The following is a 24,916-nucleotide window of genomic DNA, read 5'->3' on the forward strand; positions in this document are numbered from 1 at the left end:
ACGGTAAGCTTACCGTACGCGTATGGTGACGTGCGCGAGCGCGATTCTGATTGGCTGTTAGATCTTAGTAAACATTCGAATCGGTCGATACCAGGAAGCAGCGGCCGCCATTTTCTCTCTCGCACTCTGAGGGGGGGGAGGAAAAACAAAGGCAAAAAACATGTAAAGGGGCTGTTTAGACTGTTCCTAACCACCTAGCCTTGATGAAGGTGTCCCCAAAGAACCCCCAAGGCCAAAAAGTCAATATTTATTTTTTTCGAAAAATCGCCGATTACGCTTACCGTACGCGTACGGTAAAAAATATTTAAAAAAAAAAAAAAATAACAATATTCTCCCCACCCCGTCTGCAAATGGTGCCCGAAGGGCACCATTTGTGCAATGCATATGACTATAACGAAAATGTAAATTTTTATTAAAAAAAAATTAACCATACTCTCCCCACCCCGTGTGCTAATGGTGGCCGAAGGGCACCATTTGTGCATGGCATATATATGCAATGAAAATGTAAAAGTTTACCTTGCACAACGAAGCGCATAATATGCCCTCCATGTGCGCACGGTGCGCGAAGCGCATCGTGCGTACATGGCCCATCCAGCGTAACGTGGGCACGCGGTGCGCGTAGCGCACCGCGTGCCCACCGTGCGTGCACGGCACTAACTGCGTAAAGTGGGCGCACGGTGCGCGAAGCGCACCGCGTGCTCACTGTGCGCGCACGGATCGAACTGCGTTAAGTGGGCGCGCACGCCACTAATGGCGTAAAGTAACTTAGCATTTAAAAATACGTACAAATTCACTGAAAAAACCATAGGTTTCACACACGTTATAGTTAGGAATTAGCATTTAAAAAACCTTGCAAATTCACTGAAAAAACCATAGGTTTCACACATGTTATAGTTAGCTGGACATTTTACTGATAAAAAACCTATGAAATTCCCCCGTTATAGTTAGTGCAGGCAACTATAACTCACGCGACCGCAATCCTCTGCTGATGACATATGTGTCTTTATGAAAAAAAAATATTTGTAATATATGTATAGCTAAAATTTAATGGAAGAAGACATGGGCAAATAAGTGTCTAAATACAGTATTAGCATCAGCAGAGGATTGCGGTCGCGTGAGTTATAGTTGCCTGCACTAACTATAACGGGGGAATTTCATAGGTTTTTTATCAGTAAAATGTCCAGCTAACTATAACATGTGTGAAACCTATGGTTTTTTCAGTGAATATATATATACACACACACATATATATATATACATACATACATACATACATATACACACACACACACACCATTTCAAGCTGGCTGATGAACAAATTGGGCCAGTTAATTAAAAAATAAAGTATGTGTGTGATTCTGCCCTGGAAGCAAGGAGACGGGGTATAGTGTGCAGGGAGCTACCAGGCTTTTACAAAAAATATTGAATGAATGAATGAATTACTGGCGGAATCAAATAAGCCAATATCAGAAAGAGCAGTGCTTGATTTGAGACGGTGGTTTCCGGTGCTCGGCACTGCCACTTAATAGCCGGAACCTGCACTTATGACAGCTGCCACATGGTGGCGCAGTTTGTGTAATTTAAAGATGAGCAGAAAAACAGTTGTTTGTAAATTCAATATACATAAAAAAAAAAACTAATACCCGTCAGCCCAGCTCTTAAAGCTTTGGCGGCCTTGAACAGTCTGAATTATCATACTTGTAGCAGTGTGATGGTTAGTAGTTGTGTAAGTACAGTGGCACTGTGTGGTGCAAACTGCAGCGGCCCCCTGACGAGGGCCCGGCATGTATATTTTTTTTGAACGAATTAAGCACCAAGAAAGAGGTGGATCCAACTCCAACTCTATGTATATTACATGCAATAGGTCATATACAGCAGATAGCGGTCTGTAAGCAAGACCCAAAAATCATGAATGAGAAGGGAAGGAGAGGATTACAGATACCACTAAACAGATTGTATTTACATCACAGATGTATATTGGATTAGATAATTTCCAATGCAAGACACAGGAAGGTAAAACAATTATCCAGAATCACACTTTTTTGTTTGTCGGTCAAGTGCAGAAGCCGGGATTAGAACCTAGTTCTTTGCAGTTTAACCACTAGACCACATCCTCCGCCTGATAAGACAATGACAAACAGCTTTAGGTATTTTAAAAGAGGTTGACTAGGAAAACAGAGTGTGTGAGTGTGTGTCTGTGTGTATGTGTATGTACTGGGGTGTGAGCGATGAATTCACCTATGCCGATACTCCGTATTTAAATAAAAGCATTTCACCAATAATTCAGTGTTCCTTGCAAGATACCTTGGTGGGTTCATGTGCTGGCAGCTGATGTCTTTATGTAATAAGAGCAAACTCAGCCTTTCCTCCATGCGAGGTTGGTGAAACGAGTGCATAAGTAAGAAAATGTTTGGGCGGGTGAGGGAGGGGAGAAGACAGAATGCACAATGAGGAAGAAAGAGAGGAAGGGATCAAGTGGTGGGGAGAGGTGCTGAGGGTCTCACTGTCAGCTGCAGGAAGGGGGCGAGAGGAGGCTGTTCATTGGTCGGTTCAGGGAGAGGGTGGGAGAGAGGTGTACGGCAGAGACAGAATGGGATAGGGAGGGCAGTGGGGTAGGGAGTGGTGAAGCTGAGAGATAAAGAGAGAAGTGAGGCATAGACATACAGGTATAAAGTAAAGGGAGAGGAGAGTGAAAGATTGAGTGGATGGAGGAGAGCTATGGTGAGGTGAGGTGAGGTGGAAACAAAGTACGGTGATGCAGAGGGGTGGAGTAAAGAGAGTGGTGGTGGAGAGAAAGCAGAGAAGGCGTTGAGAGGCAGAGATGTAGAAAGAGGCAGAGTGGTGGAGTGAAAGGTGAGGTTGGGAGAGACTGGTGGGTGGAAATGAGGCAGGGAGAGGTGTATTGAGAGAGATGTGAGGCGGAGAGACAGCAGATAGAGATGTAGACAGAGATAAAAAGATAAAGCTGTGGTGGAAGAGGTGAGGTGTGAAACAGAAAGATACTTTAGGCAGAGAAAGAGCAGGAGAGGGTGGTGGAGAGAGGCAGCAACATAGAGGGAAGTAGAAGGGGGTAGAGAGAGGCGACAGAGGTAAGAAGAGAGCTGGATAGAGAAGTGAGCTCAAGAGAAGGACGAGGATTGGTGATGTGGAGGAGGGATAACGGACAGAAAGGTAGTGCATGAGACAGAGATGACGTAGAGACAGGTAAATTAGAGAGAGGGAGAGATATAAAGTGAGAGAGATAGAAAGATAGGTAGAGGGGAGAGTAAGGGAGGCAGAGAGAGAGGATGGCGGAAGAACGAAAGGTATAGAGTAATAGTGGTAGGTAGAGACACCCTGAGAGGGAAGAGAGAGAGAGAGAGAGGTCTTGATTTATTATTGACTTCTGGAGGGGGGGCAGGGGGTGGACTAGGGACCCTTGAAAGTGGAAGGCCTGCAGTGGGGGATGGCCCGCTTTAGCCACGTCTTAAAAGGGTATCCGGCTGAGAGGGGGTAGATTGTGAGAGTGGAGAAGGAAATGGAAGGGAGAGTGGAAGTGAAACAGAGGTGGAGCGGGTGGAGAGAGAACAGAACTCAGGCAGCTGGCACTGAGGTAACCAACCCCCTGTTCCTCCCTTCCCAGGACAGCTGTCACATACTCTTTCACACCCTCTCACACATACATAGGTACACACACACTGACTCTAATGCGCCCTCTCACACACACATTCTCAATCTAGCACGCCGACTCATACACACTAAATCTAAAATGCCCTCTCACACATGTACACACTCTGAATCTAACATGCCCTCTCTCTCACACACACACTGAATCTAACATGCCCTCTCGCACACCGTATTCTGAATCCAACATGCCCTCACACACACACAATGAATCTAACACGCCCTCTCACACACCGTATTCTGAATCCAACATGCCTTCTCACACACACACACACTGAATCTAACATGCCCACACACACACACAGAATCTAATATGCTCACTCTCACACACACTGAATCTAACACACACTCTCTAACACGTACACACTGAATCTAGCACGCCTCTCACACATACATATGCTCGGAATCTAACACCCCCCTTACACATACACACACTGATTCTAACACACCCTCTCACACACACACTCTGAATATAACACGCCCACAAACACACTCACACACCCTGAATCTAACACGCACCCTCACACACACACTCTGAATCTAACACGCCCTCTCTCACACATACACATGTACACACTGCATCTAGCATGCCCTCTCACTTACACACACTGATTATAACATGCCCTCTCGTACACATTTAATCTAACACACCCTCTCACACACACACACACACTCTGAATCTAACACGCCCTTTCTCACACATACACTTGTACACACTGAATCTAGTAAGCCCTCTCACACATACATATGCTCTGAATCTAACATGCCCTCTCACACATACACACACTGATTCTAACACGCCCTCTCACACACACACACACTCTGAATCTAACACATCCACACACACTGATTCTAATACGCCCTCTCACACACCCACACACACTGATTCTAACACGCCCTCTCACACACACTGACTCGAACAAGCCCTCTCACACATACACACATTCTGAATCTAACGTGCTCGCGCACACCCAGAATCTAACATGCCCTCACACAGACACATACTCTGAATCTTACACGTCCTCTCACACACGCAATGTAAATTTAACACACCCTCTCACACACACACACACTCTGAACCTAACATACCCTCTCACACACATACTGAATCTAACACACCTTCACACACATACACTGAATCTAACACGCCTCACACACACACACTGAATCTAAAACACTCTCTCTCACACACACTGAATTGAACACGCCCTCGCTCATATACACACTCTGAATCTAAAATTCCCTCTCACACACACACTCTGAATCTAACACACCCTCTCGCACATACTCATAAACACACTGAATCTAACACACCCTCTCACACATACACACTCTGAATCTAACATGCCCTCACACACATACGCACTCTGAATCTAACACGTCCTCTCACACACACTCTCTAAATCTAACACACCTTCTCTCACAAACACACACTCTGAATGTAACATGCCCTTACACACACTCACAAACTGAATCTAACATGCCCTCTCACACACATGCTCTTATCTAACACGCCCTCACACACATACACACTCTGAATCTAACATGCCCTCTCACACGCACACACTCAGACTCTAACACACCCTCTCGCACACACTCTCTCAAGCTAACACACCCCTTCTCCCACACACATACACTCTGAATCTAACACGCCTTCCCTCTCACATACACACACTCTGAATCTAACATGCTCTCTCACACATACTGATGCGCACAGTCTGAATGCAACACGCCAAACATACACACGCACACACCCTGAATCTAAAACACCCTCTCACACTAAAGCACACACTCCGAATTTAACATGCCCTCACACACATACACATGTAGATGCTCTGAATCTGACACACCCTCTCACACATACACAGGCACATGATCTGAATCTAGCACGCCCTCGCACAAACTCAAGCACACACACTGAATGCAACACGCCGTCACACATGCACACACCCTGAATCTAGCATGCACTCACACACACTCCAAAATTAACATTCTCTCACACACTCACACACATGCTCTGCATCTAAATCGCCCACACACACACACACACACACACACACTGAATCTAAAACACTCTCTCTCACACACACTGAATTGAACACGCCCTCGCTCATATACACACTCTGAATCTAAAATTCCCTCTCACACACACACTCTGAATCTAACACACCCTCTCACACATACTCATAAACACACTGAATCTAACACACCCTCTCACACATACACACACTCTGAATCTAATATGCCCACACACACACACTCTCTGAATCTAACACACCCTCACACACATACACACTCTGAATCTAACATGCCCTCACACACATACGCACTCTGAATCTAACACGTCCTCTCACACACACACTCTAAATCTAACACGCCTTCGCGCACATACACACACTCTGAATGTAACATGCCCTTACACACACTCACAAACTGAATCTAACATGCCCTCTCACACACATGCTCTTATCTAACACGCCCTCACACACGTACACACTCTGAATCTAACATGCCCTCTCACACGCACACACTATGACTCTAACACACCCTCTCGCACACACTCTCTCAAGCTAACATGTCTTTTCTCCCCCACACATACACTCTGAATCTAACACGCCTTCCCTCTCGCATACACACACTCTGAATCTAACATGCTCTCTCACACATACTGATGCGCACACTCTGAATGCAACACGCCAAACATACACACGCACACACCCTGAATCTAAAACACCCTCTCACACTAAACAACACATTCCGAATTTAACATGCCCTCACACACATACACATGTAGATGCTCTGAATCTAACACACCCTCTCACACATACACAGGCACATGATCTGAATCTAGCATGCCCTCGCACAAACTCAAGCACACACTCTGAAAGCAACACGCCGTCACACATGCACACACCCTGAATCTAGCATGCACTCACACACTCCAAAATTAACATACTCTCTCTCACACACACGCTCTGCATCTAACTCGCCCTCACACACACACACTCATGCTGACAATGAATTTAACACACCCTCTCACACACATACACTGAGTGGAACATACTCTCTCACATACACATTCTGAATCTAACACACACTCTCACAGATACTCACGCAGACACTGAATCTAAAACGCCATCTCACACATACTCTCTCGCACACTCTCACTCACGTGCGCGCACACACTCTAACACGCCCCGGCCCTCACACACTCTTTCTCTCAGACTTACTCCTTCCTTCTAACACAGTCTCTCTCTCTCTTTCACATTTCCTTCTCCGTGGGGTGGGCGGAAGCGCACTCAGTGCACTGACTCTCTCGGGGTGAGGGCGAGCTCGTCCTTTCTCCCCCGCGCTCTCTGCTTCCTCTGGAGGTGTGCTGCGCACTCTCTCCTCAGGGCGGGCGGCGTCCCTCCTTCTCTCCCAGGGGTGGGCCGGAGCTCTCTGTCGCCCTCTCTTCCGGGCGGAGCGGTGATTTCTGTCCCTCACCCAGGGGAGGGCTGTGCTCTCTCCCTCTCAGCGCCAGGCGGGGCCGTGCACCATCGCGCTCTCTCTCTCTCCGGTGTGGGCCGGTGCTCCCTTCCTCTCTCCTCGCAGGGCGGGGCTGTCCTCCGTCTCCAGGCTTGGGATGCTCCCAGCGTCCGCACACTCCCGTCCGGGCTGCTCTCCAGCATGGGATACCGGCAGGGCGCCGCAGGAGCCGCCGACAGCCTGGTCATGGGGACCGTAGGGAGGCGCAAGGATCCGCAGTGAGTGACAGCTCTTTACCTACCACCTGTGCCCTCCCGCTCCCCCCCGCTCTATTTTGATGTGTGTGTTTTATACGAACCGGAACTCCCCCACTGTCCCCCCAAACCATGGAGTGTGTTTGTGGTTTCAGAGTTGTGTGTGTCATAGTGGTATAATCACTTGCGCAGCGCTATTGTCTGGCGTGCACTGTAGCGCCTAGAAACAGTTTTTACAATGAGGATAGAGGGCTAGTACATTAGAATGTGAGCATCCCTGCTCCCATCAAGGCTTTAATAAAGTATATTTGCCCAATCACCCCCGAAAAGGCCCCCGCCCTCCCATAGGTTAGTAGCAGCACAAGCTTAGGGGCTGCGCTTTCTGGCTCGTGAACTTACACAAATCATATGTTTCACAGCCGCTCATTGGTACGATTGTTATTAAAATTATCCATACATGTGTATCTGCCCCCGCCTTGTGGGGCCCTGGTGAGAGAGGGTTAGATGTGTATGGGTGAGGAGCAGTGAGACACACGTGCGTGCAAGGATCGTGAGGCCCTGGTGAAAGAGGGTCAGGTGTGTATGGGGGAGGAGCAGTGAGACACACGTGCGTGCAAGGATCGTGGGGCCCTGGTGACAGAGGGTCAAGGCGTGTATGGGTGAGGAGCAGTGAGACGCACGTGCGTGCAAGGATTGTGGGGCCCTGGTGACAGAGGGTCAGGTGAGGAGCAGTGAGACACACGTGCGTGCAAGGATCGTGAGGCCCAGGTGAAAGAGGGTCAAGGCGTGTATGGGTGAGGAGCAGTGAGACACACGTGCGTGCAAGGATCGTGAGGCCCTGGTGAAAGAGGGTCAAGGCGTGTATGGGTGAGGAGCAGTGAGACACACGTGCGTGCAAGGATCGTGAGGCCCTGGTGAAAGAGGGTCAGGTGTGTATGGGGGAGGAGCAGTGAGACACACGTGCGTGCAAGGATCGTGGGGCCCTGGTGAAAGAGGGTCAAGGCGTGTATGGGTGAGGAGCAGTGAGACACACGTGCGTGCAAGGATTGTGGGGCCCTGGTGACAGAGGGTCAAGGCGTGTATGGGTGAGGAGCAGTGAGACGCACGTGCGTGCAAGGATTGTGGGGCCCTGGTGACAGAGGGTCAGGTGAGGAGCAGTGAGACACACGTGCGTGCAAGGATCGTGAGGCCCTGGTGAAAGAGGGTCAGGTGTGTATGGGGGAGGAGCAGTGAGACACACGTGCGTGCAAGGATCGTGGGGCCCTGGTGACAGAGGGTCAAGGCGTGTATGGGTGAGGAGCAGTGAGACGCACGTGCGTGCAAGGATTGTGGGGCCCTGGTGACAGAGGGTCAGGTGAGGAGCAGTGAGACACACGTGCGTGCAAGGATCGTGAGGCCCAGGTGAAAGAGGGTCAAGGCGTGTATGGGGGAGGAGCAGTGAGACACACGTGCGTGCAAGGATCGTGGGGCCCTGGTGACAGAGGGTCAAGGCGTGTATGGGTGAGGAGCAGTGAGACGCACGTGCGTGCAAGGATTGTGGGGCCCTGGTGACAGAGGGTCAGGTGAGGAGCAGTGAGACACACGTGCGTGCAAGGATCGTGAGGCCCAGGTGAAAGAGGGTCAAGGCGTGTATGGGTGAGGAGCAGTGAGACACACGTGCGTGCAAGGATCGTGAGGCCCTGGTGAAAGAGGGTCAAGGCGTGTATGGGTGAGGAGCAGTGAGACACACGTGCGTGCAAGGATCGTGAGGCCCTGGTGAAAGAGGGTCAGGTGTGTATGGGGGAGGAGCAGTGAGACACACGTGCGTGCAAGGATCGTGGGGCCCTGGTGAAAGAGGGTCAAGGCGTGTATGGGTGAGGAGCAGTGAGACACACGTGCGTGCAAGGATTGTGGGGCCCTGGTGACAGAGGGTCAAGGCGTGTATGGGTGAGGAGCAGTGAGACGCACGTGCGTGCAAGGATTGTGGGGCCCTGGTGACAGAGGGTCAGGTGAGGAGCAGTGAGACACACGTGCGTGCAAGGATCGTGAGGCCCTGGTGAAAGAGGGTCAAGGCGTGTATGGGTGAGGAGCAGTGAGACACACGTGCGTGCAAGGATCGTGAGGCCCTGGTGAAAGAGGGTCAGGTGTGTATGGGGGAGGAGCAGTGAGACACACGTGCGTGCAAGGATCGTGGGGCCCTGGTGAAAGAGGGTCAAGGCGTGTATGGGTGAGGAGCAGTGAGACACACGTGCGTGCAAGGATTGTGGGGCCCTGGTGACAGAGGGTCAAGGCGTGTATGGGTGAGGAGCAGTGAGACGCACGTGCGTGCAAGGATTGTGGGGCCCTGGTGGAAGAGGGACAGGTGTGTATGGGTGAGGAGCAGTGAGACACACGTGCGTGCAAGGATCGTGAGGCCCTGGTGGAAGAGGGACAGGTGTGTATGGGTGAGGAGCAGTGAGACACACGTGCGTGCAAGGATCGTGAGGCCCTGGTGAAAGATGGTCAAGGCGTGTATGGGTGAGGAGCAGTGAGACACACGTGCATGCAAGGATGGGCGGGGCCTGTCCAGCAGGGTGGACATTGGGTGTTCCCTGCGTCCGAAGTGCAGTTTCAGGGCATTGTGACATTGTTTCTCGCTATAAACCCGTCCTGCCCCTGCACTTCAACGGGAGCTGCCTCACCCCTCTTACAGACCCCTCCTTCTTACAAACCAGTCCTGTCCAGTGCATGTCGTTGGGGAGTTGCACTCCCTCTCTTACAGACCAGTCCTGTGCAGTGCATTTTTTTTTATTGGGGAGCTGTTCCCCCCCCCCCCCCTTACATACTCCTCCACCTGCAGACCAGTCCTGTGCAGTGCATTTCATCTGGGACCTGCTACCCCCTTTACAGACCCCTCCCTCTTCACAGACCAGTCCTGTGCAGTGCATTTCATCGGGGACCTGCTGCCCCCTTTACAGACCAGTCCTGCCCAGTGCATGTCACCGGGGATCTGCCATCCCTCTCTTACAGACCCATCCCACTTACAGACCAGTCCTGCCCAGTGCATGTCACCGGGGACCTGCCATCCCTCTCTTACAAACCCATCCCTCTTACAGACCAGTCCTGTCCATTTTAACGGTTAGCTGCCCTCACCCCTCTTACAGATCCCTCCTTCTTACAGACCAGTCCTGTCCAGTGCATGTCATTTGGGATCTGCCCTCCCTCTCTTACAGACCCCCTCACAGACCAGTCCTGTGACTGTCCAGTGCATTTCAATGGGAGCTGCCCCAACCCCTCTACAGACCTGTCCCTCAGACCGGTCCTGCTCCATTCATTTTAATGCGGGGCTGTAACTCACCCCTTTTACAGACCCGCCGTGCTCCGGCGTTTCAGTGGGGAGCTGACTGGCGCCTCCAACTTACAGACCTGTCTTGCTACATTCATGTCAAAGGGAAGCTGCAGCCGACCCTCCAGTCTTACAGACCCACTCCGATAAATCCATTTAAACGAGGAGCCGGGCCCGTCCCGCTCACAGACCTCCATGCTGCCTTCATTTCAAAGGGACCCTGAGACTGCCCCTCTTACAGACCGTTGCGTGTCAAGTATGTAAGATGGACCCACGTGCCCCCTGTTAGGAAGTGAAAAGCATCCGTAATTGAGGTGCAGAGGGCCCCTTCGCAGCCTGGGCCCTGGCGCCACTGCACCTGCTGCACCACTGAGAGCCAGACCATTGCTTACAGACATGTCCTGTTCCTTTCTTTTCAGTGGAGGCCTGGAAGTTTTTTGATGTTCGGACGGAGACGCACCCGTCTTAAACTTCCCTGGCCCCTCTCAGCAGCGTCAGCGCCAGTGTGCGACCCCTCCCTCCCCCGTGCAATATATGGAGTACACTGCTTCCCACACACCTGGCTTCGCAAGGGCAATGCCCGATTGGTGATCTGCACCTGGCTGCGCTGAAGACCGTCTGCTCCTGCGAACCAACCAGTAGGCGGAGCTATCGAGGTGGTCTCGGGGATAGGGGCGAGTGGACTTACTGTGACATAGGGTGCATTGGGCTCCCAGCCATTGGACAGAGCCGTCGAGGTCCCAGGGATAGGTGCGAGTGGACTACTATGACATTGGGTGCATTGGGCTCCCAGTCAGTGGGCGGAGCTGCGAAGGGCCCTAGGGACTGGACTACTGTGACATAGGGTACATTGGGCTCCCAACCATTGGGCAGAGCTGTCGAGGTCCCAGGGACTAGACTACTGTGACATAGGGTACATTGGGTTCCCAACCATTGGGCAGAGCTGTCGAGGTCCCAGGGACTGGACTACTGTGAAATAGGGTACATTGGGCTCCCAGCCATTGGACAGAGCTGTCGAGGTCCCAGGGATAGGTGCGTGTGGACTACTATGACATAGGGTGCATTGGGCTCCCAGTCAGTGGGCAGAGCTGTGAAGGGCTCTAGGGACCGGACTACTGTGACATTGGGTACATTGGGCTCCCAGTCTGTGGGCGGAACTGTAAAGGGCCCTAGGGACCGACTGGACTACTGTGACATAGGGTACATTGGGCTCCCAGCCATTGGACAGAGCTGTCGAGGTCCCAGGGATAGGTGCGAGTGGACTTACTGTGACATAGGGTGCATTGGGCTCCCAGTCAGTGGGCGGAGCTGCGAAGGGCCCTAGAGATCGGACTACTGTGACATAGGGTACATTGAGCTCCCAACCATTGGGCAGAGCTGTCGAGGTCCCAGGGACTAGACTACTGTGACATAGGGTACATTGGGTTCCCAACCATTGGGCAGAGCTGTCGAGGTCCCAGGGACTGGACTACTGTGAAATAGGGTACATTGGGCTCCCAGCCATTGGACAGAGCTGTCGAGGTCCCAGGGATAGGTGCGAGTGGACTACTATGACATAGGGTGCATTGGGCTTCCAGTCAGTGGGCAGAGCTGTGAAGGGCTCTAGGGACCGGACTACTGTGACATTGGGTACATTGGGCTCCCAGTCTGTGGGCGGAACTGTAAAGGGCCCTAGGGACCGACTGGACTACTGTGACATAGGGTACATTGGGCTCCCAGCCAGTGGGCGGAGCAGCGAAGGGTCCTAGGGACTGGACTACTGTGACATAGGGTGCATTGGGCTCCGAGTCAGTGGGCGGAGCTGCGAAGGGCCCTTGGGACCGTACTACTGTGACATAGGGTACATTGGGCTCCCAGTCAGTGGGCAGAGCTGCAAAGGGCCCTAGGGAACGGACTACTCTGACATAGGGTGCATTGGGCTCCCAGTCAGTGGGCAGAGCTTCGAAGGGCCCTAGGGACTGGACTACTGTGACATAGGGTACATTGGGCTCCCAGCGGGTGGGCAGAGCTGCGAAGAACCCTAACGATTGGACTACCGTGACATAGGGTACATTGGGCTACCAGCCAGTGAGCGGAGCTGTCGCGGTCCCAGGGATAGGGGCGAGTGGACTACTGTGACATAGGGTACATTGGGGTCGCAGTCAGTGGGCAGAGCTGCGAAGGGCCCTAGGGACCGGACTACTGTGACATAGGGTACATTGGGGTCGCAGTCAGTGGGCAGAGCTGCGAAGGGCCCTAGGGACCGGACTACTGTGACATAGGGTACATTGGACTCCCAGCCAGTGGGCGGAGCTGTTGATGTCCCAGGGATAGGGGCGGGTGGACTACTAGGACATAGGGTACATTGGGCTCCCAGCCAGTGGGCGGAGCTGTTGATGTCCCAGGGATAGGGGCGGGTGGACTACTATGACATAGGGTACATTGGGCTCCCAGTCAGTGGGAGGAGCTGCGAAGGGCCCTAGGGACCGGACTACTGTGACATAGGGTACATTGGGATACCAGCCAGTTAGCGGAGCTGTCGAGGTCCCAGGGATAGGGGCGAATGGACTACTGTGACATAGGGTACATTGGGCTCCCAGTTTGTGGGCAGAGCTGCGAATGGCCGGGACTACTGTGACATAGGGTACATTGGGCTCTCAGCTAGTGGGCGGCGCTGCAAACGGCCCTAGGGACTGGAGTACTGTGACATAGGATACATTGGGCTCCCAGCCAGTGGGCGGAGCAGCGAAGAGCCCTAGGACTGGACTACTGTGACATAGGGTACACTGGGCTCCCAGTCAGTGGGCGTAGCTGCAAAGGGCCCTAGGGACTGGACTACTGTGACATAGGGTACAGTGGGCGGAGCTGTCGAGGTTCTATGGACAGGGCGACTGGAGACTGTGACATAAAGTACACTGGGCTACCAACCAGTGGGTGGAGATTGCGGAGGCTCTATGGACTGGGAGACTGGACTGCTGTGACATAGGGTACACTGGGCTACCAGTTAATGGATGAAGCTGACAAGGGTCCTAGGAACAGGGTGGGTGGGAACTGTGACATAGTGTACACTGGGCTACCAGCCAGTTGGTGCAGCTGATGAGGGACCCTGGGACGGAGTGACTGGGCTACTGTGACATAGTGTACACTGGGCTCCCAGCCAGTGGGTGGTGATGACAATGGCCCCTAGGCAGGGCTGATAGGAGCAGGACTGCTGCTAGATCGTGAATACCCCTTGCCAACAATGGTTCCTACATAACCATAAGACATCACTCCTGCCCCTACTGAACCTTCTAGTAACTCTCCTAGCCACTTGTTCTCTCTTCTTCAAGGGCCCACTCAAATAATTACCAACCCCACACTCCCCCCCCCACTCCCTAAGCACCCGCACCACCACATCTTCTGCTTATCCATCCAGTACACTAAGCCCCCACTTCTACACCAGAAAACAACATACCCCCCCCCCCCAATGATCCCTTGTGCTTCTTACCCCCTTGGACTCACCCCAAACCTCATTTTACTAATATGATCTCCCAAATAACCCTTTCTAGACTCGTCCCTCCTCTCTCCCTCCTTTATCCTATGCAGTCCAACTAACAGACTCACACGTCCACTGCTCCAATTAACAACTTGTATTTCTCTTTACTGATCCACCACCACCAATGCTTTGGGTTCCAGAGTAGCATGCTACTCGCCAAAAAGGGTGCCAAGGCCTCGTCAGGGGTAGAAAGCGCTATATAAATACAAGCCCATTCCTACCCATCCTTTGCACCCACCGCCATTCCTCCACCCAACTCCTCCTCCTTTCCCTCTCGCTGACTCCTCCCACCACCCCCAGGCTTCCATGGTCTCCCATAACTACATTTTAAGCTCCCCTCTACCTGTCTACTTATCCACCTGACATGGGCTCACCTCACCCTTTCGCTCATAATGACTCGCCACTAAACCCCACTAACCTACTTCTAGTCGCAAAACTGACAGTCCCTACCACCAGTAGCCTTGGGTTCCGCAGTAGAGAGCTACTCGCTGCAAAGCGCTTCAGTGCCTCGTCAGAGGAAGCAAGCACTATATAAATGCCACTATAATTACAATAATGTACACTGGGCTCCCAGCAGTGGGGCGAGTGGAGTGCTGTGCCATAATGTACACCAGGCTACTAACCAGTGGGAAGCGCGGACTAGGGCCGCAGGAACTGGGCAGCTGGACTACTGTGACATAGTGTCACTGGGGGCCCAGACATGGGGCGACTGGACTGCTGTGACATACAGTGGGTGGAGCTGACAAAGGCCCTAGGAACACTGCCACTGGACCACTGTGACATGGGGTACACTGAGGGCCCAGACATGGGGCAACTGGACTGCTGTGTCATACAGTGGGTGGAGATGACGAAGGCTCTAGGGACACTGCCACTGGACCACTGTGACATGGGGTACACTGAGGGCCCAGACATGGGGCAACTGGACTGCTGTGTCATACAGTGGGTGGAGATGACGAAGGCTCTAGGGACACTGCCACTGGACCACTGTCACATGGGGTACACTGGGGGCCCAGACATGGGGCGACTGAAATACTGTGACATACAGTGGGTGGAGCTGACGAAGGCCCTAGGGACACTGCCACTGGACCACTGTGACATGGGGTACACTGGGTCCTCGGCCAGTGGGCTGCGCTGACGGGGATACGGAGGCTGTAAACTGGGCTCCCGAAAAGTGTGCTAATGTGACGCCCCTGTGTTAATGAACAAGGTAATGTGAAGGCCATTCCTTAATACACTGTATTCAAAATGCTTTAAGCTCCCCCCCGAACATCTTTTTTGGCAAGTCAGTCTCCCCACTGCACCCCAGCCAGGAACCTTCAATCAGCCAACTTGCCCTCCACCCTCAGTGAGATTGCAGCTGGCAGGAGGATGGAGATAGATGAATGGGCACCTGGGTCCCTAGACCCTGGAGCGCCTTGAAGACCAGTGGAGAGCACACCCTCCCCACCTCCAGGTCAGACAAGTCCTGGAGACATTTCGCTTCAGGCCAGCGCGGTGAGAGCTTTCAGGACATTGCCCTCTAGAGAGGTATATATGGCAGGGACGCCACACCTCGCATCTGGTTGGATGCCACCTATACTTGCCTCTTGCTGCACCTTTTGTACTTTTACCTTTTTATGCTATTTTCATTTTTATAACACCTTCTACCATTATTATGGCACCAAAACTCTTTTTTTTGTGGTCTGGTTTGACAGCACAGCTATAGCCAGACTATTATGTGAGCATCACTGGAGAGGGGCATTGGCTCCACCTACGTGTTGGGAGCCAGCAGTACATGTTTTGATTGGGCAGAAATCCTGTGCTTCCACAAAAAAGTGCTTGCCCTCCACACAGTTGTGATTATTTTGTTGATTTATTCATCTGCCTGAGCTTGAACTTCCAGCGGCACACACCTACCATTGCAATACTATTAAAGTGTACAGAATTTATGGTGTTTTTCTCTAGCAGCTGCCCATATGGGAGGAGGGCAGTCCTTAATCTACATGAATGTTTAGGTCTGGCTTGAAAGTGCAACTCTCACCTGACATTTTAACCTACACATTATTTTACAGTTATTTGCTTTCACACAAATACACATGCATTCCCATGCTATTTTCGTGTAATGCTTCACATTACCATACAACATTCCTTTGAAGCCAGACCTATTGGTGTTGCCAGTGCTTGTTTAATCTGGGCACCCTTTCCTTTTGGTTGTGGGATTTCAAGCCATCCGTTGTGTATGGTTGTTTGGGGGCATACAGTTAGTTGAGATTTATTAAGTGTCTAGTTTAGAAATGGTTCATGATAGTTTATGTAGTTCTCTGAAGCAGCGACAAAACTCTTTGCAAAGGGCCCGGGTGATTACCAGTGGCCGAGATTAATGCAAGCATTCCATACATCACTTTTTGCATACTATAGTTTGTTGCCCTAAGTGGGACGGTTAGCACAGACGTGGATTTCGTGCACAGTGTGTTACTGGAACCAAACTATACCCGACTGATGACCCATAACAAGGGCAAAATCGGGCCTGGGTTGGTTGTGTTGTGGTTCAGGGAGGACCCGGTTTGTCAGTTCGGACTGGACTGTTTCGATTGGACCAGGGTCAAGATTGACTTGCATTCAGCTGGGTCCAAACTGAGGTGGCATGGTGTACATAAAAACAATGGATTTGGATGTGGCCCGGGTGATTACCAGTGGCTGAGATTAATGCAAGCATTCCATAAATCACTTTTTACATACTATAGTGTGTTGCCCTAAGTGGGACGGGTAGCACAGACGTGGATTTTGTGCACAGTGTGTTACTGAAACCAAGCTATACCTGGCTGATGAGCCCATAAAAAGGGCGAAATCGGTCCTAGGTTAGTTGTGTTCTCGTTCAGGGAGGACCTGGTTTGGCAGTTCGGACTGGACTGTTCCGATTGGAGCAGGGTCAAGACTGATTTACATACAGCTGGGTCCAAACTGAGGTGGCACGGTGTGCACAATAACAATGGATTTGGATGTGGCCCGGTTGATTACCAGTGGCTGAGATTAATGCAAGCGTTCCATCCATCACTTTTTGCATACTGTAGTGTGTCGCCCTAAGTGGGACGGGAAGCCCAGACCAGGACTGAAACTGGACCTGGATTGCTTGTGTTCCGGTTCGGGGAGGGCCTGGTAGTTCTGACTGGACTGTTCCAAATGGATTAGGACCAAGACTGACTTGCATACAGCTGGGTCCAACCTGAGGTGGCATGGTGTGCACAACAACAGTGGACTCGGAGGTGGCCCGAGTAATTACCAGTGATTGAGAGTAATTCAAGCGTTCCACCCATCACTTTTTGCATACTTTAAAATGAAGTTAGAAACAAAAACACCACTTCAAAAATGGTTTGAGAAAGGGCATGGGTACCAACCTCTGAGGGCACTGTGGCTCGAGCCCCATCAGTATATCAGCCTGCCGGGATCGTGAGAGTAGTCCAAAGCCGGGGCTCTGAATGGAACAAAGTCTCCATCAGTGATGCTCTCTCTTTTCATCTTCGGAGCTCAGATTCCTTCAAGTGCAGTTTGTGCTGCGGCCGCAACTTGAAGAGGGGTGGGGTGGCCAATACTGCTATGACATGGGACCCCAGCCCTTGCAGGCTTTCGTTGTGGAGGGCAGTACAGTTTGTTTGTAGCAAGCCCCATTGTTTCAGAGGAGTGTGAATATTTGCTTAGCAGCAATCAAGTTACAACATTTCACATGAAATGCAATTTCCACCCCTTCACCGCTTCACGCATGAATGTTTGATTGCATCCGAGAATCAGCGCTGCAAGCCACAAATCAGAACTTGATTATTTAACAACTTTCTAGAGTTTGCTAAGTAGCTCAAGTTTGGTCAGACCTGGCCTTTGCAGCATCAAAATGATTCACTCTAAGACTTGTAAAGACTTTACGGGTAAGAATCCAAGGCTGCCTGAAGGAACCACACTTGACATCTGATCACTTTGACTCAATGTTTTAGAATTTCACCAAGTGGTTCGTTTCCAAGGCTGTTTCTGCTCGATTTGCAGGTAAAACCAAATGCAAACCATGTTCAGCTATTTAATGGAAGAGTACAATTTAATTCACATTGTGCATGAAAACAAGCACTGGCAATGTAATTTGTTTTGATTTTCGAATAGGGTATATCATTGTTTTTACTAAGTTTCATTAACAGACAAGAAAGGTACAGCAGGGCTGACAGCTGTGCAAACCTCTCTAACAGACACCAGCAGATTGGAAAATGGTTGTGTGAGTTTGTGAGTGAGAAAGCGTACAAGAGTGTGATGGAGAATGCGCAAGAATGTGAGTGTGTGTGATAAAGAGAATGTGAGCGAGAGTGTGTTTGTGTGTGAGATGAGATTGTGTGTATGGTAGTGTGTGAGTCACGTGAGAGCGTGTGTGCGACTATCAGAGGCAATTCTTGGGTAAGAGGGACTTCCATGTCAAAATGCTAATACTGACAAATTGTAGGTAATATGACGCATGAGAGAGGCGTCCCATGGTATGGGGACACCACTGGCAAAATGGTGGCCGTTGCATATGGCGGTGATTTTGAGATATAGGGGAACCCATGGTATATGAGCAGGCGCCCATGGCAGCATTCTGGCACTGACATATTGTGTGGAATTCTTAGCAAGAAGAACACTCGTGCTGGACCCCGCCTACTGGAGGTGAATATTGGACTTCCTGGATCCTGCTATTAAAAGGCTTCCTCAATCCATTAGTCGCTTACTTAAATCGGGGTAAGTACTACACCCTGCCGTTTTCAAAGATCAGCTGGCAACACACATAAGCAAAAGTGGCATTGAGCAAAGGGGGCAGTGTATGAGCAGAGGGGCAGAGAGAGTGCGTGTGTGTGGGCAGATAGCACAGGAATAGATATTTGGCAATGAAATTTACAGCATCTTCCAGTTTTTACATCGATAACATTGCGTGCATTTCATAAGAGGATAAAATGCCACAGACCCACCCGTCCTACCAACAATTCATCCCAGTTTATATTCAAAATTAGGTGATGTTTCCCGGGCTTCACAAATAAGTTTGAGACGCTGGCTCCCATGGTCGAGGGGGAGGGGGGGTTTAAAAGGTGTCCCCCACACAACTCGCCATGTCTAGATTTTGAGAGCTTTTATTAGGTTGAGCCTGGGCAGCGTATGCGCTGCTCTGAGAGACATGCTGTATTGAGGTAGGGACTTGAAGCTCCGCCCACTTTCCTCCCATATTTTTCATTGGCTTTTGTCATTGTCCACTGTAAACTGTGGCTGTTCATTGGTCAAAAGTCTTAGTAGTCCCTCCTTAGTACTGCCTTGTCTCATTTTGTATCCTCCCATGGTGACACCCCCTGTTACGTGTGTTATTGCTCCGTAGGATTTAATTACCGCCTACGAGCACTATTTTCTCAAATAGCGTTGTCCTGCCTGCTGTTGCAGACAGGACACACACTCGCCTAACGCTTTTAAAAAAAAAATTATAGCACGCATTTGCAATGCGATAGGTCCCGGCGTTTGCTAGAGTTTAAGCTATTGGCATTGAAATGACAATGCCTTTTATTTATCTGTTTTAAAAACACATAAATAAAAGGCATTGTCGTTTACAATGCCAATATCTCAAACTCTCATAAATGCGAGACCTATTACATTTCAAATGCTAGTTTTTAACAGTGAGGTGCAGGAACCTGTTCTGCTTCAAACACAGAGCGTGGTTACAACTTCCGAGGCCTGCAGGATGGGGGAGGGGGTAAAGCACTGAGCACGTTTCAGGCCCAAGCCTTAGTAGGCAGCTCTTACTCTCAACAGCACACACTTTCTTCCTTCTTCTTTCTCTACCCCCCCACCGCCCCCCCAACTTTCCTCTCACCCTTTTTAGGTCGAGTGGCGTAAGCTGTTTCAAAAAAACGCTTTTGCATAACATTTTTAAAAAGCTCTTTCATGCTACTTTTTTTTACCGATCGTTTTTTTTAAAGTGCTCTCATGCAGCCACGCGCATGCTGTTGAACTGTGCATACAAGATGAAAGTCAGTTGCATCATCGCGTGTTTTTTAAGCCATGCTGCACAAGCATCATCAAAGCTGTGCAGTATGGCTGAAAACATTAGGAAAGCCAATATGTCTTACTGGCTAGACCTGTTGCTTTTGCCTATGCTTGTTCTTTCTGTCGCTCTCATTCACCCCTCACACATACGTTAGCGTTACAGTCGGAAGGAGGGTTCTTGCCCAAGCAGAGGCGCAACTAGAGCCAGATTTCGGGGGGGGGGGGGGGGGGGGGGGGCTGAGCAAAAATTTCGGGGGGGGCTGAGCAAAAATTTCGGGGGGGGCTGAACTTTAAGCAATAGGCAGAGTGGAGCTGCAGGGGCTCTTAGAGGGGGTGAAACAACAGCAAGGCCTCATTAACATGCAAATGGTCTTTTAAAGACCTGTGAAGTGCTCGGGTGCGGCTGCTTTTTTGCCCGGGAAGGTGTCTCAGCCCGGGCTGCCACACACGACGGGGGGGGCTGAAGCCCTGTGAGTCCAATGGGTGTTGCGCGCCTGTGCCCAAGTGACATGGGGGCTTGGATGTTTGAGGGGTTTCGGGCAGTAGCCACCGCGAGTGGGACAGGAGTCCACCCCCGGCTCTAGAGGCAGCTGTCCTGCATCACATTTCTGATTGCCATAAACTGTCCAGCAGAGAACAGCCCAAACTATTTGTAAACTTCAAATTAAGCGAGGGCGACCTGGAACGAGCTCTTTTTATGTTGTACTTGTGTGGCTGGCGTGGGGTAGTCTGACTAAACAAAGGCGCTGTTCTGTTTGTAAGATGCTGGCTGTTTTTTCACACAAGTGCCTTGCTGTGGAAGTACACACAGTGAGGTCGATTCCTCTGTGTTTCCGGGAGCCGGGCGCCCCCTAGCGCCCGGAGACAGCCGGCTCTGTCTTGCGAGAGCAGCCTGTGAGCGACAGTGTGGTGCACCATACACAGCGCGCGGCCACAAACCGGGTTATCTCTTAACAATGATTGTTAGTTTTTATTTTTACACAAGCCCCGGGAGCACAGCTCACAACACGAGCCCCGTGTCATACGTTTTAGAGATGAACTCGATGTGTCAAGTAGCAAAGACGACGCCTCTCGGTCTGAGTTTCATTAACATCACTGGCAGGGCCTTATTAGATAGGAAGGTTCTTTTGGGGCAAGATCACACGTGCGGCAGTGTCAAAGGTTCACACGCCGAGCAGATACTGCGTTACAGCAGTCATAAAATAGCCAATGTATGAATAGATATTGACTTGTGGCTCACACAAAATACCCACCCTCAAAACACACGCTGCGTTTCATTCCAAACATAATAGCTATTGAGTTACAGCTCACACAAAGCGGTTATTGCATAACAACTCACAGAAGTTTGATAATTACGTACAAACAATGTATGTCATTCACAAGTAGTAAGTCTGCAACTTTCTCTTTAGTGGGACTCCAGTACCCCGATGAAGCACTTGGCTCAGGGTAGCGAAACAGAGCAGTCCAAGGCCTGCTGAGGGGAGGTGGTGTGGGCAACCACCCCAGCTCATTGGCACGCAACAACAACACAATGCATAATTGTCCAGTCAGTGCCTTTTTATAAAAAACATAAAGGTATGTTATTACCCACAGCCTACTAAATACTATGCATTAATTACATGTATATCCAATCAGGTTGATGGAATTACCTTTGGTGAAACGCTCAGAACAGTTTACTCCCCCAGCAAGCTCAGTACACACAATCCAAATCTCCTGCAACTATACTAAATACATTATCACAATATAAGGGGGTGTCAACATCAATAAGCCAAGCCTACTGACTATGGCATGGCATTAGAAAAAGAGGAAAACATGTTAGAGTCCCCCACTGCAGCGCTTTGCGCCAGAAGCCAGCCCTGTCTCCTTTGCTTATGTGGGCTCGGGCTGGCCCAGGCCAGGTGCAGGGTGAAGAAGTGATTAACAGGTGCAGACCCTCCCCCCCACTCCCCACCTTTCCTATCCTGTCGAATAGATCTACTGAGTGGGGAGGCCTGTGATCCTTCTGCGGGCTTGTGGAGGAATCAACTTGGCCGTATCGAGAGACCAAAGACCTGGAACATGACTATGGCTGAGTCAGCAAAAATTGTAAATTTTTAAAATGCCAAAAGGAGGGCAGTTATCACAAAAGTAACAGTGGACCTCTATTCAGGGTAAATGTTTACCCTAAAATTGATACTGGACAGGTATCCCTGGGCCAAAGTAGGCTGAAACTGTGCCGTGTGCAGATTTTGACAATAAGGCATTATGCAGTGAGCACACATGTAAGAACTACAGTCTTACAATAGGAATGCCCACTCAGGTTATAGGATCTACACCAGGTCGGAACCAATCCCTGAAGGGTCTCTTCTGCGACAAGCTACTTGTGCGCAGATACCGGGCTGACCTAGATGTTAGGCTCGTGCTCTCAGCCTATGCACGGGTGCACGCATCTGTACACATGTGATACCACGTAACCAGTTGAGAGCCTCTCACCCTAGCTGAGTAGTAGCGGCCTTATCTTAAAAGATGGACACCTGGCTGTCAGCACTCTCAGTCCATTTCCACAGAATTTATCGAGAGTGAAACTCGCTCACAGTTAAAGTCCTAAAGTGGGTACTCAAAAATTGAAAGGTTCAGCGGGATTAAATGGGCGGACCCCCTTTCCTTCACTATTGAATTATCGCTCACTCAAAATAGTCAATTAGTGAATAGTTCCTAGGTTACACGTTAAGCAAAATGAACCTATTACTTCTCTTCATTACCATTAGTCGAGTGATCCTCGTCGCAGTCATTACTAAGTGAAGTGGCGCGGCCCTTCACACGGCCCCCTTTGTCCCCTCCTCAGTGCTTCTCTTCCAAGTCATTACTAAGCGAGGATGTACAAAAGCTTTTAATTAGGCACCAACAATATTATCACTGCCAGACAAATTTATTAACGCAACAAAATAAGCATATCATGACTCCATTACAGCATAAAATACTCCAGAATCGAGCATGATAAATTAATCTTTACTCCATTGCAGTCCATTGTTGGAAGCGCACATATTTGGTGTGGACCATTTGGCCGCTCTCATATTTCTTGCAGCACAACTCCAGCAGGTTTAGCCCAAAGGGTAGAAATGAATCTTGTTGAGTGGCGCTGTACATTTTTAGGAACCTCCTATCCTGCAAGACGATACGCGCGAGAGCTAGCCTGCTTAGTGCAACTACTTTGGGTTCTTGTTCTTTTCTTTGCCATATTTGCACCCTATGTGAGGCAAAAAGTGTATTTGAAACTCAAAAGTCTTTCTTTTTTTGCAAATAAATGAGCAAAAATGATCTCTTGTGCATAACGGAATTAAATTGAAATGTGTTGGTCTTGATGTAATTTCTGAAGTGAGTAAATCCCAGTAAGGTAAAAATTTCAGGTACGGCTAAGTTGAGCCTAAATTTCAGGTACCAATGACCCTAATTCACCTAATCATTTAGTGAATGCTATTTCCACTAAAAGGGCTATTTTTTTTTATTGAATGCAAACAATTTCTGCGGTGTCTAATGGCCCAAAGCTTTCTCTTGCAAACCTTTTGAAACCACCAATAGGTCCCATGAACCTATTGGCATCGAAAGCCCTGGTTTCTTCATTCAGAAACTTTTTCATAATTTAAAATCCAGTGGAATAACTTCTGAAATGTCGCCTCATGACTGCCCGAAGCCTTCAATTGCGCCCCATTGTGCAGGCAAAGTGGATGGCGCTAAACCTCATAAAAAGTGATCCCATGATTTGTCTGCAACTTCTAATCTTGACACTATTTTTCAAAATGTGCCCAGTGTTTGGAAGATGCTCAGAGCGGGCAGAGTTTCCTCGGAGCCTGACTGTCAACTGCAACCTCTTTAAAGCACCCTAGGTGTTGTAAGGCAACCCTCTTGATTTCCATGGTGTGAGATATAAATTCACTAGCTGTTTCTCCAACAGCACTAGAAATTGAAGCAGCGGGGGATCCAGGGGAAGGTGAAAACATTGCCATATTGCTAGCTGCTCGAGGACTGTAAACCATGGCCAACAGAGATCGAAGAGGAATGATTAGAATTACTTCTACCCTCTCACCCTGAATTTTCCATAATAGCTTTGGTAGTAGAAAGACGTACAGTATCCCGCTCATCCATGAAATCGATAATGTGTCCACCTCCCAGGCCTTTTGATACCACATTTCCGAGCAAAGATGAGGAAATAGAACATTGCTCGGCAATATAAACAAATCCAACCTTGGATTGCGGAACAGGTCCACTATCCTCTAAAATATGATTGGACTTTGATGATAAAATACTGATGTTGGTACGTTGCAACTGAGTCTGCATGACTGTTCTCTGTCTCGAGAACATACATCACCTTCAATGAGATTAGCCGATTCTTTGCCCAAGAGATTATTGCTGTTGCCTTGCTCCCTAGAACTTTTTGCAACCCGATTGTTGGGCCTGATCAGCACCGCCTTTCTCGCTAGTGGAGTGCAAACATTTGAAAGGCATACCAAATGGTTCTTATCTCCTCCCAATTTAGCCAATGAACGGAATCTGTTACTGTCCACTTGTACTCTATCTCCATCTCGTTCAGAGTGGCTCCCCATCCCCACAAATTCACAGCTGAAGCTAGCGCTAGGAGCTTGGATACTGGAAACGTATTCCCTCCTGCTAGCTGTGTGGCTCCACCTACCACTGCGGAGCATGCCTGACTTTACCCGATGATCT

The 24,916-nt window shown here is 49.9% G+C and overlaps 1 protein-coding gene across 6 annotated transcripts in view; it reads left to right on the forward strand.

Moving 5' to 3' along the window:
• Positions 1-3,520: 3,520 nt before the first annotated feature.
• Positions 3,521-24,916, forward strand: part of RASGRP1 (RAS guanyl releasing protein 1) — a 326,343-nt gene continuing 304,947 nt past the window's right edge. For 5 of the 6 annotated variants that reach the window (XR_014968959.1, XR_014968958.1, XR_014968960.1 and 2 more), the window contains exon 1: positions 6,904-7,409. Coding sequence is in view for 1 of the 6 variants with exons in the window: in XM_085627321.1 (XP_085483447.1) it covers positions 7,333-7,409 (77 nt within the window). In the remaining 5 variants the exon portion in view is untranslated. Of the gene's footprint in view, positions 3,593-6,903; positions 7,410-24,916 lie in introns of those variants that run through there. The other variant, XM_085627323.1, reaches the window with a different exon arrangement.

Source organism: Triturus cristatus, chromosome 9, assembly GCF_964204655.1.
Source record: "Triturus cristatus chromosome 9, aTriCri1.1, whole genome shotgun sequence".
Lineage (NCBI taxonomy): Eukaryota > Metazoa > Chordata > Amphibia > Caudata > Salamandridae > Triturus > Triturus cristatus.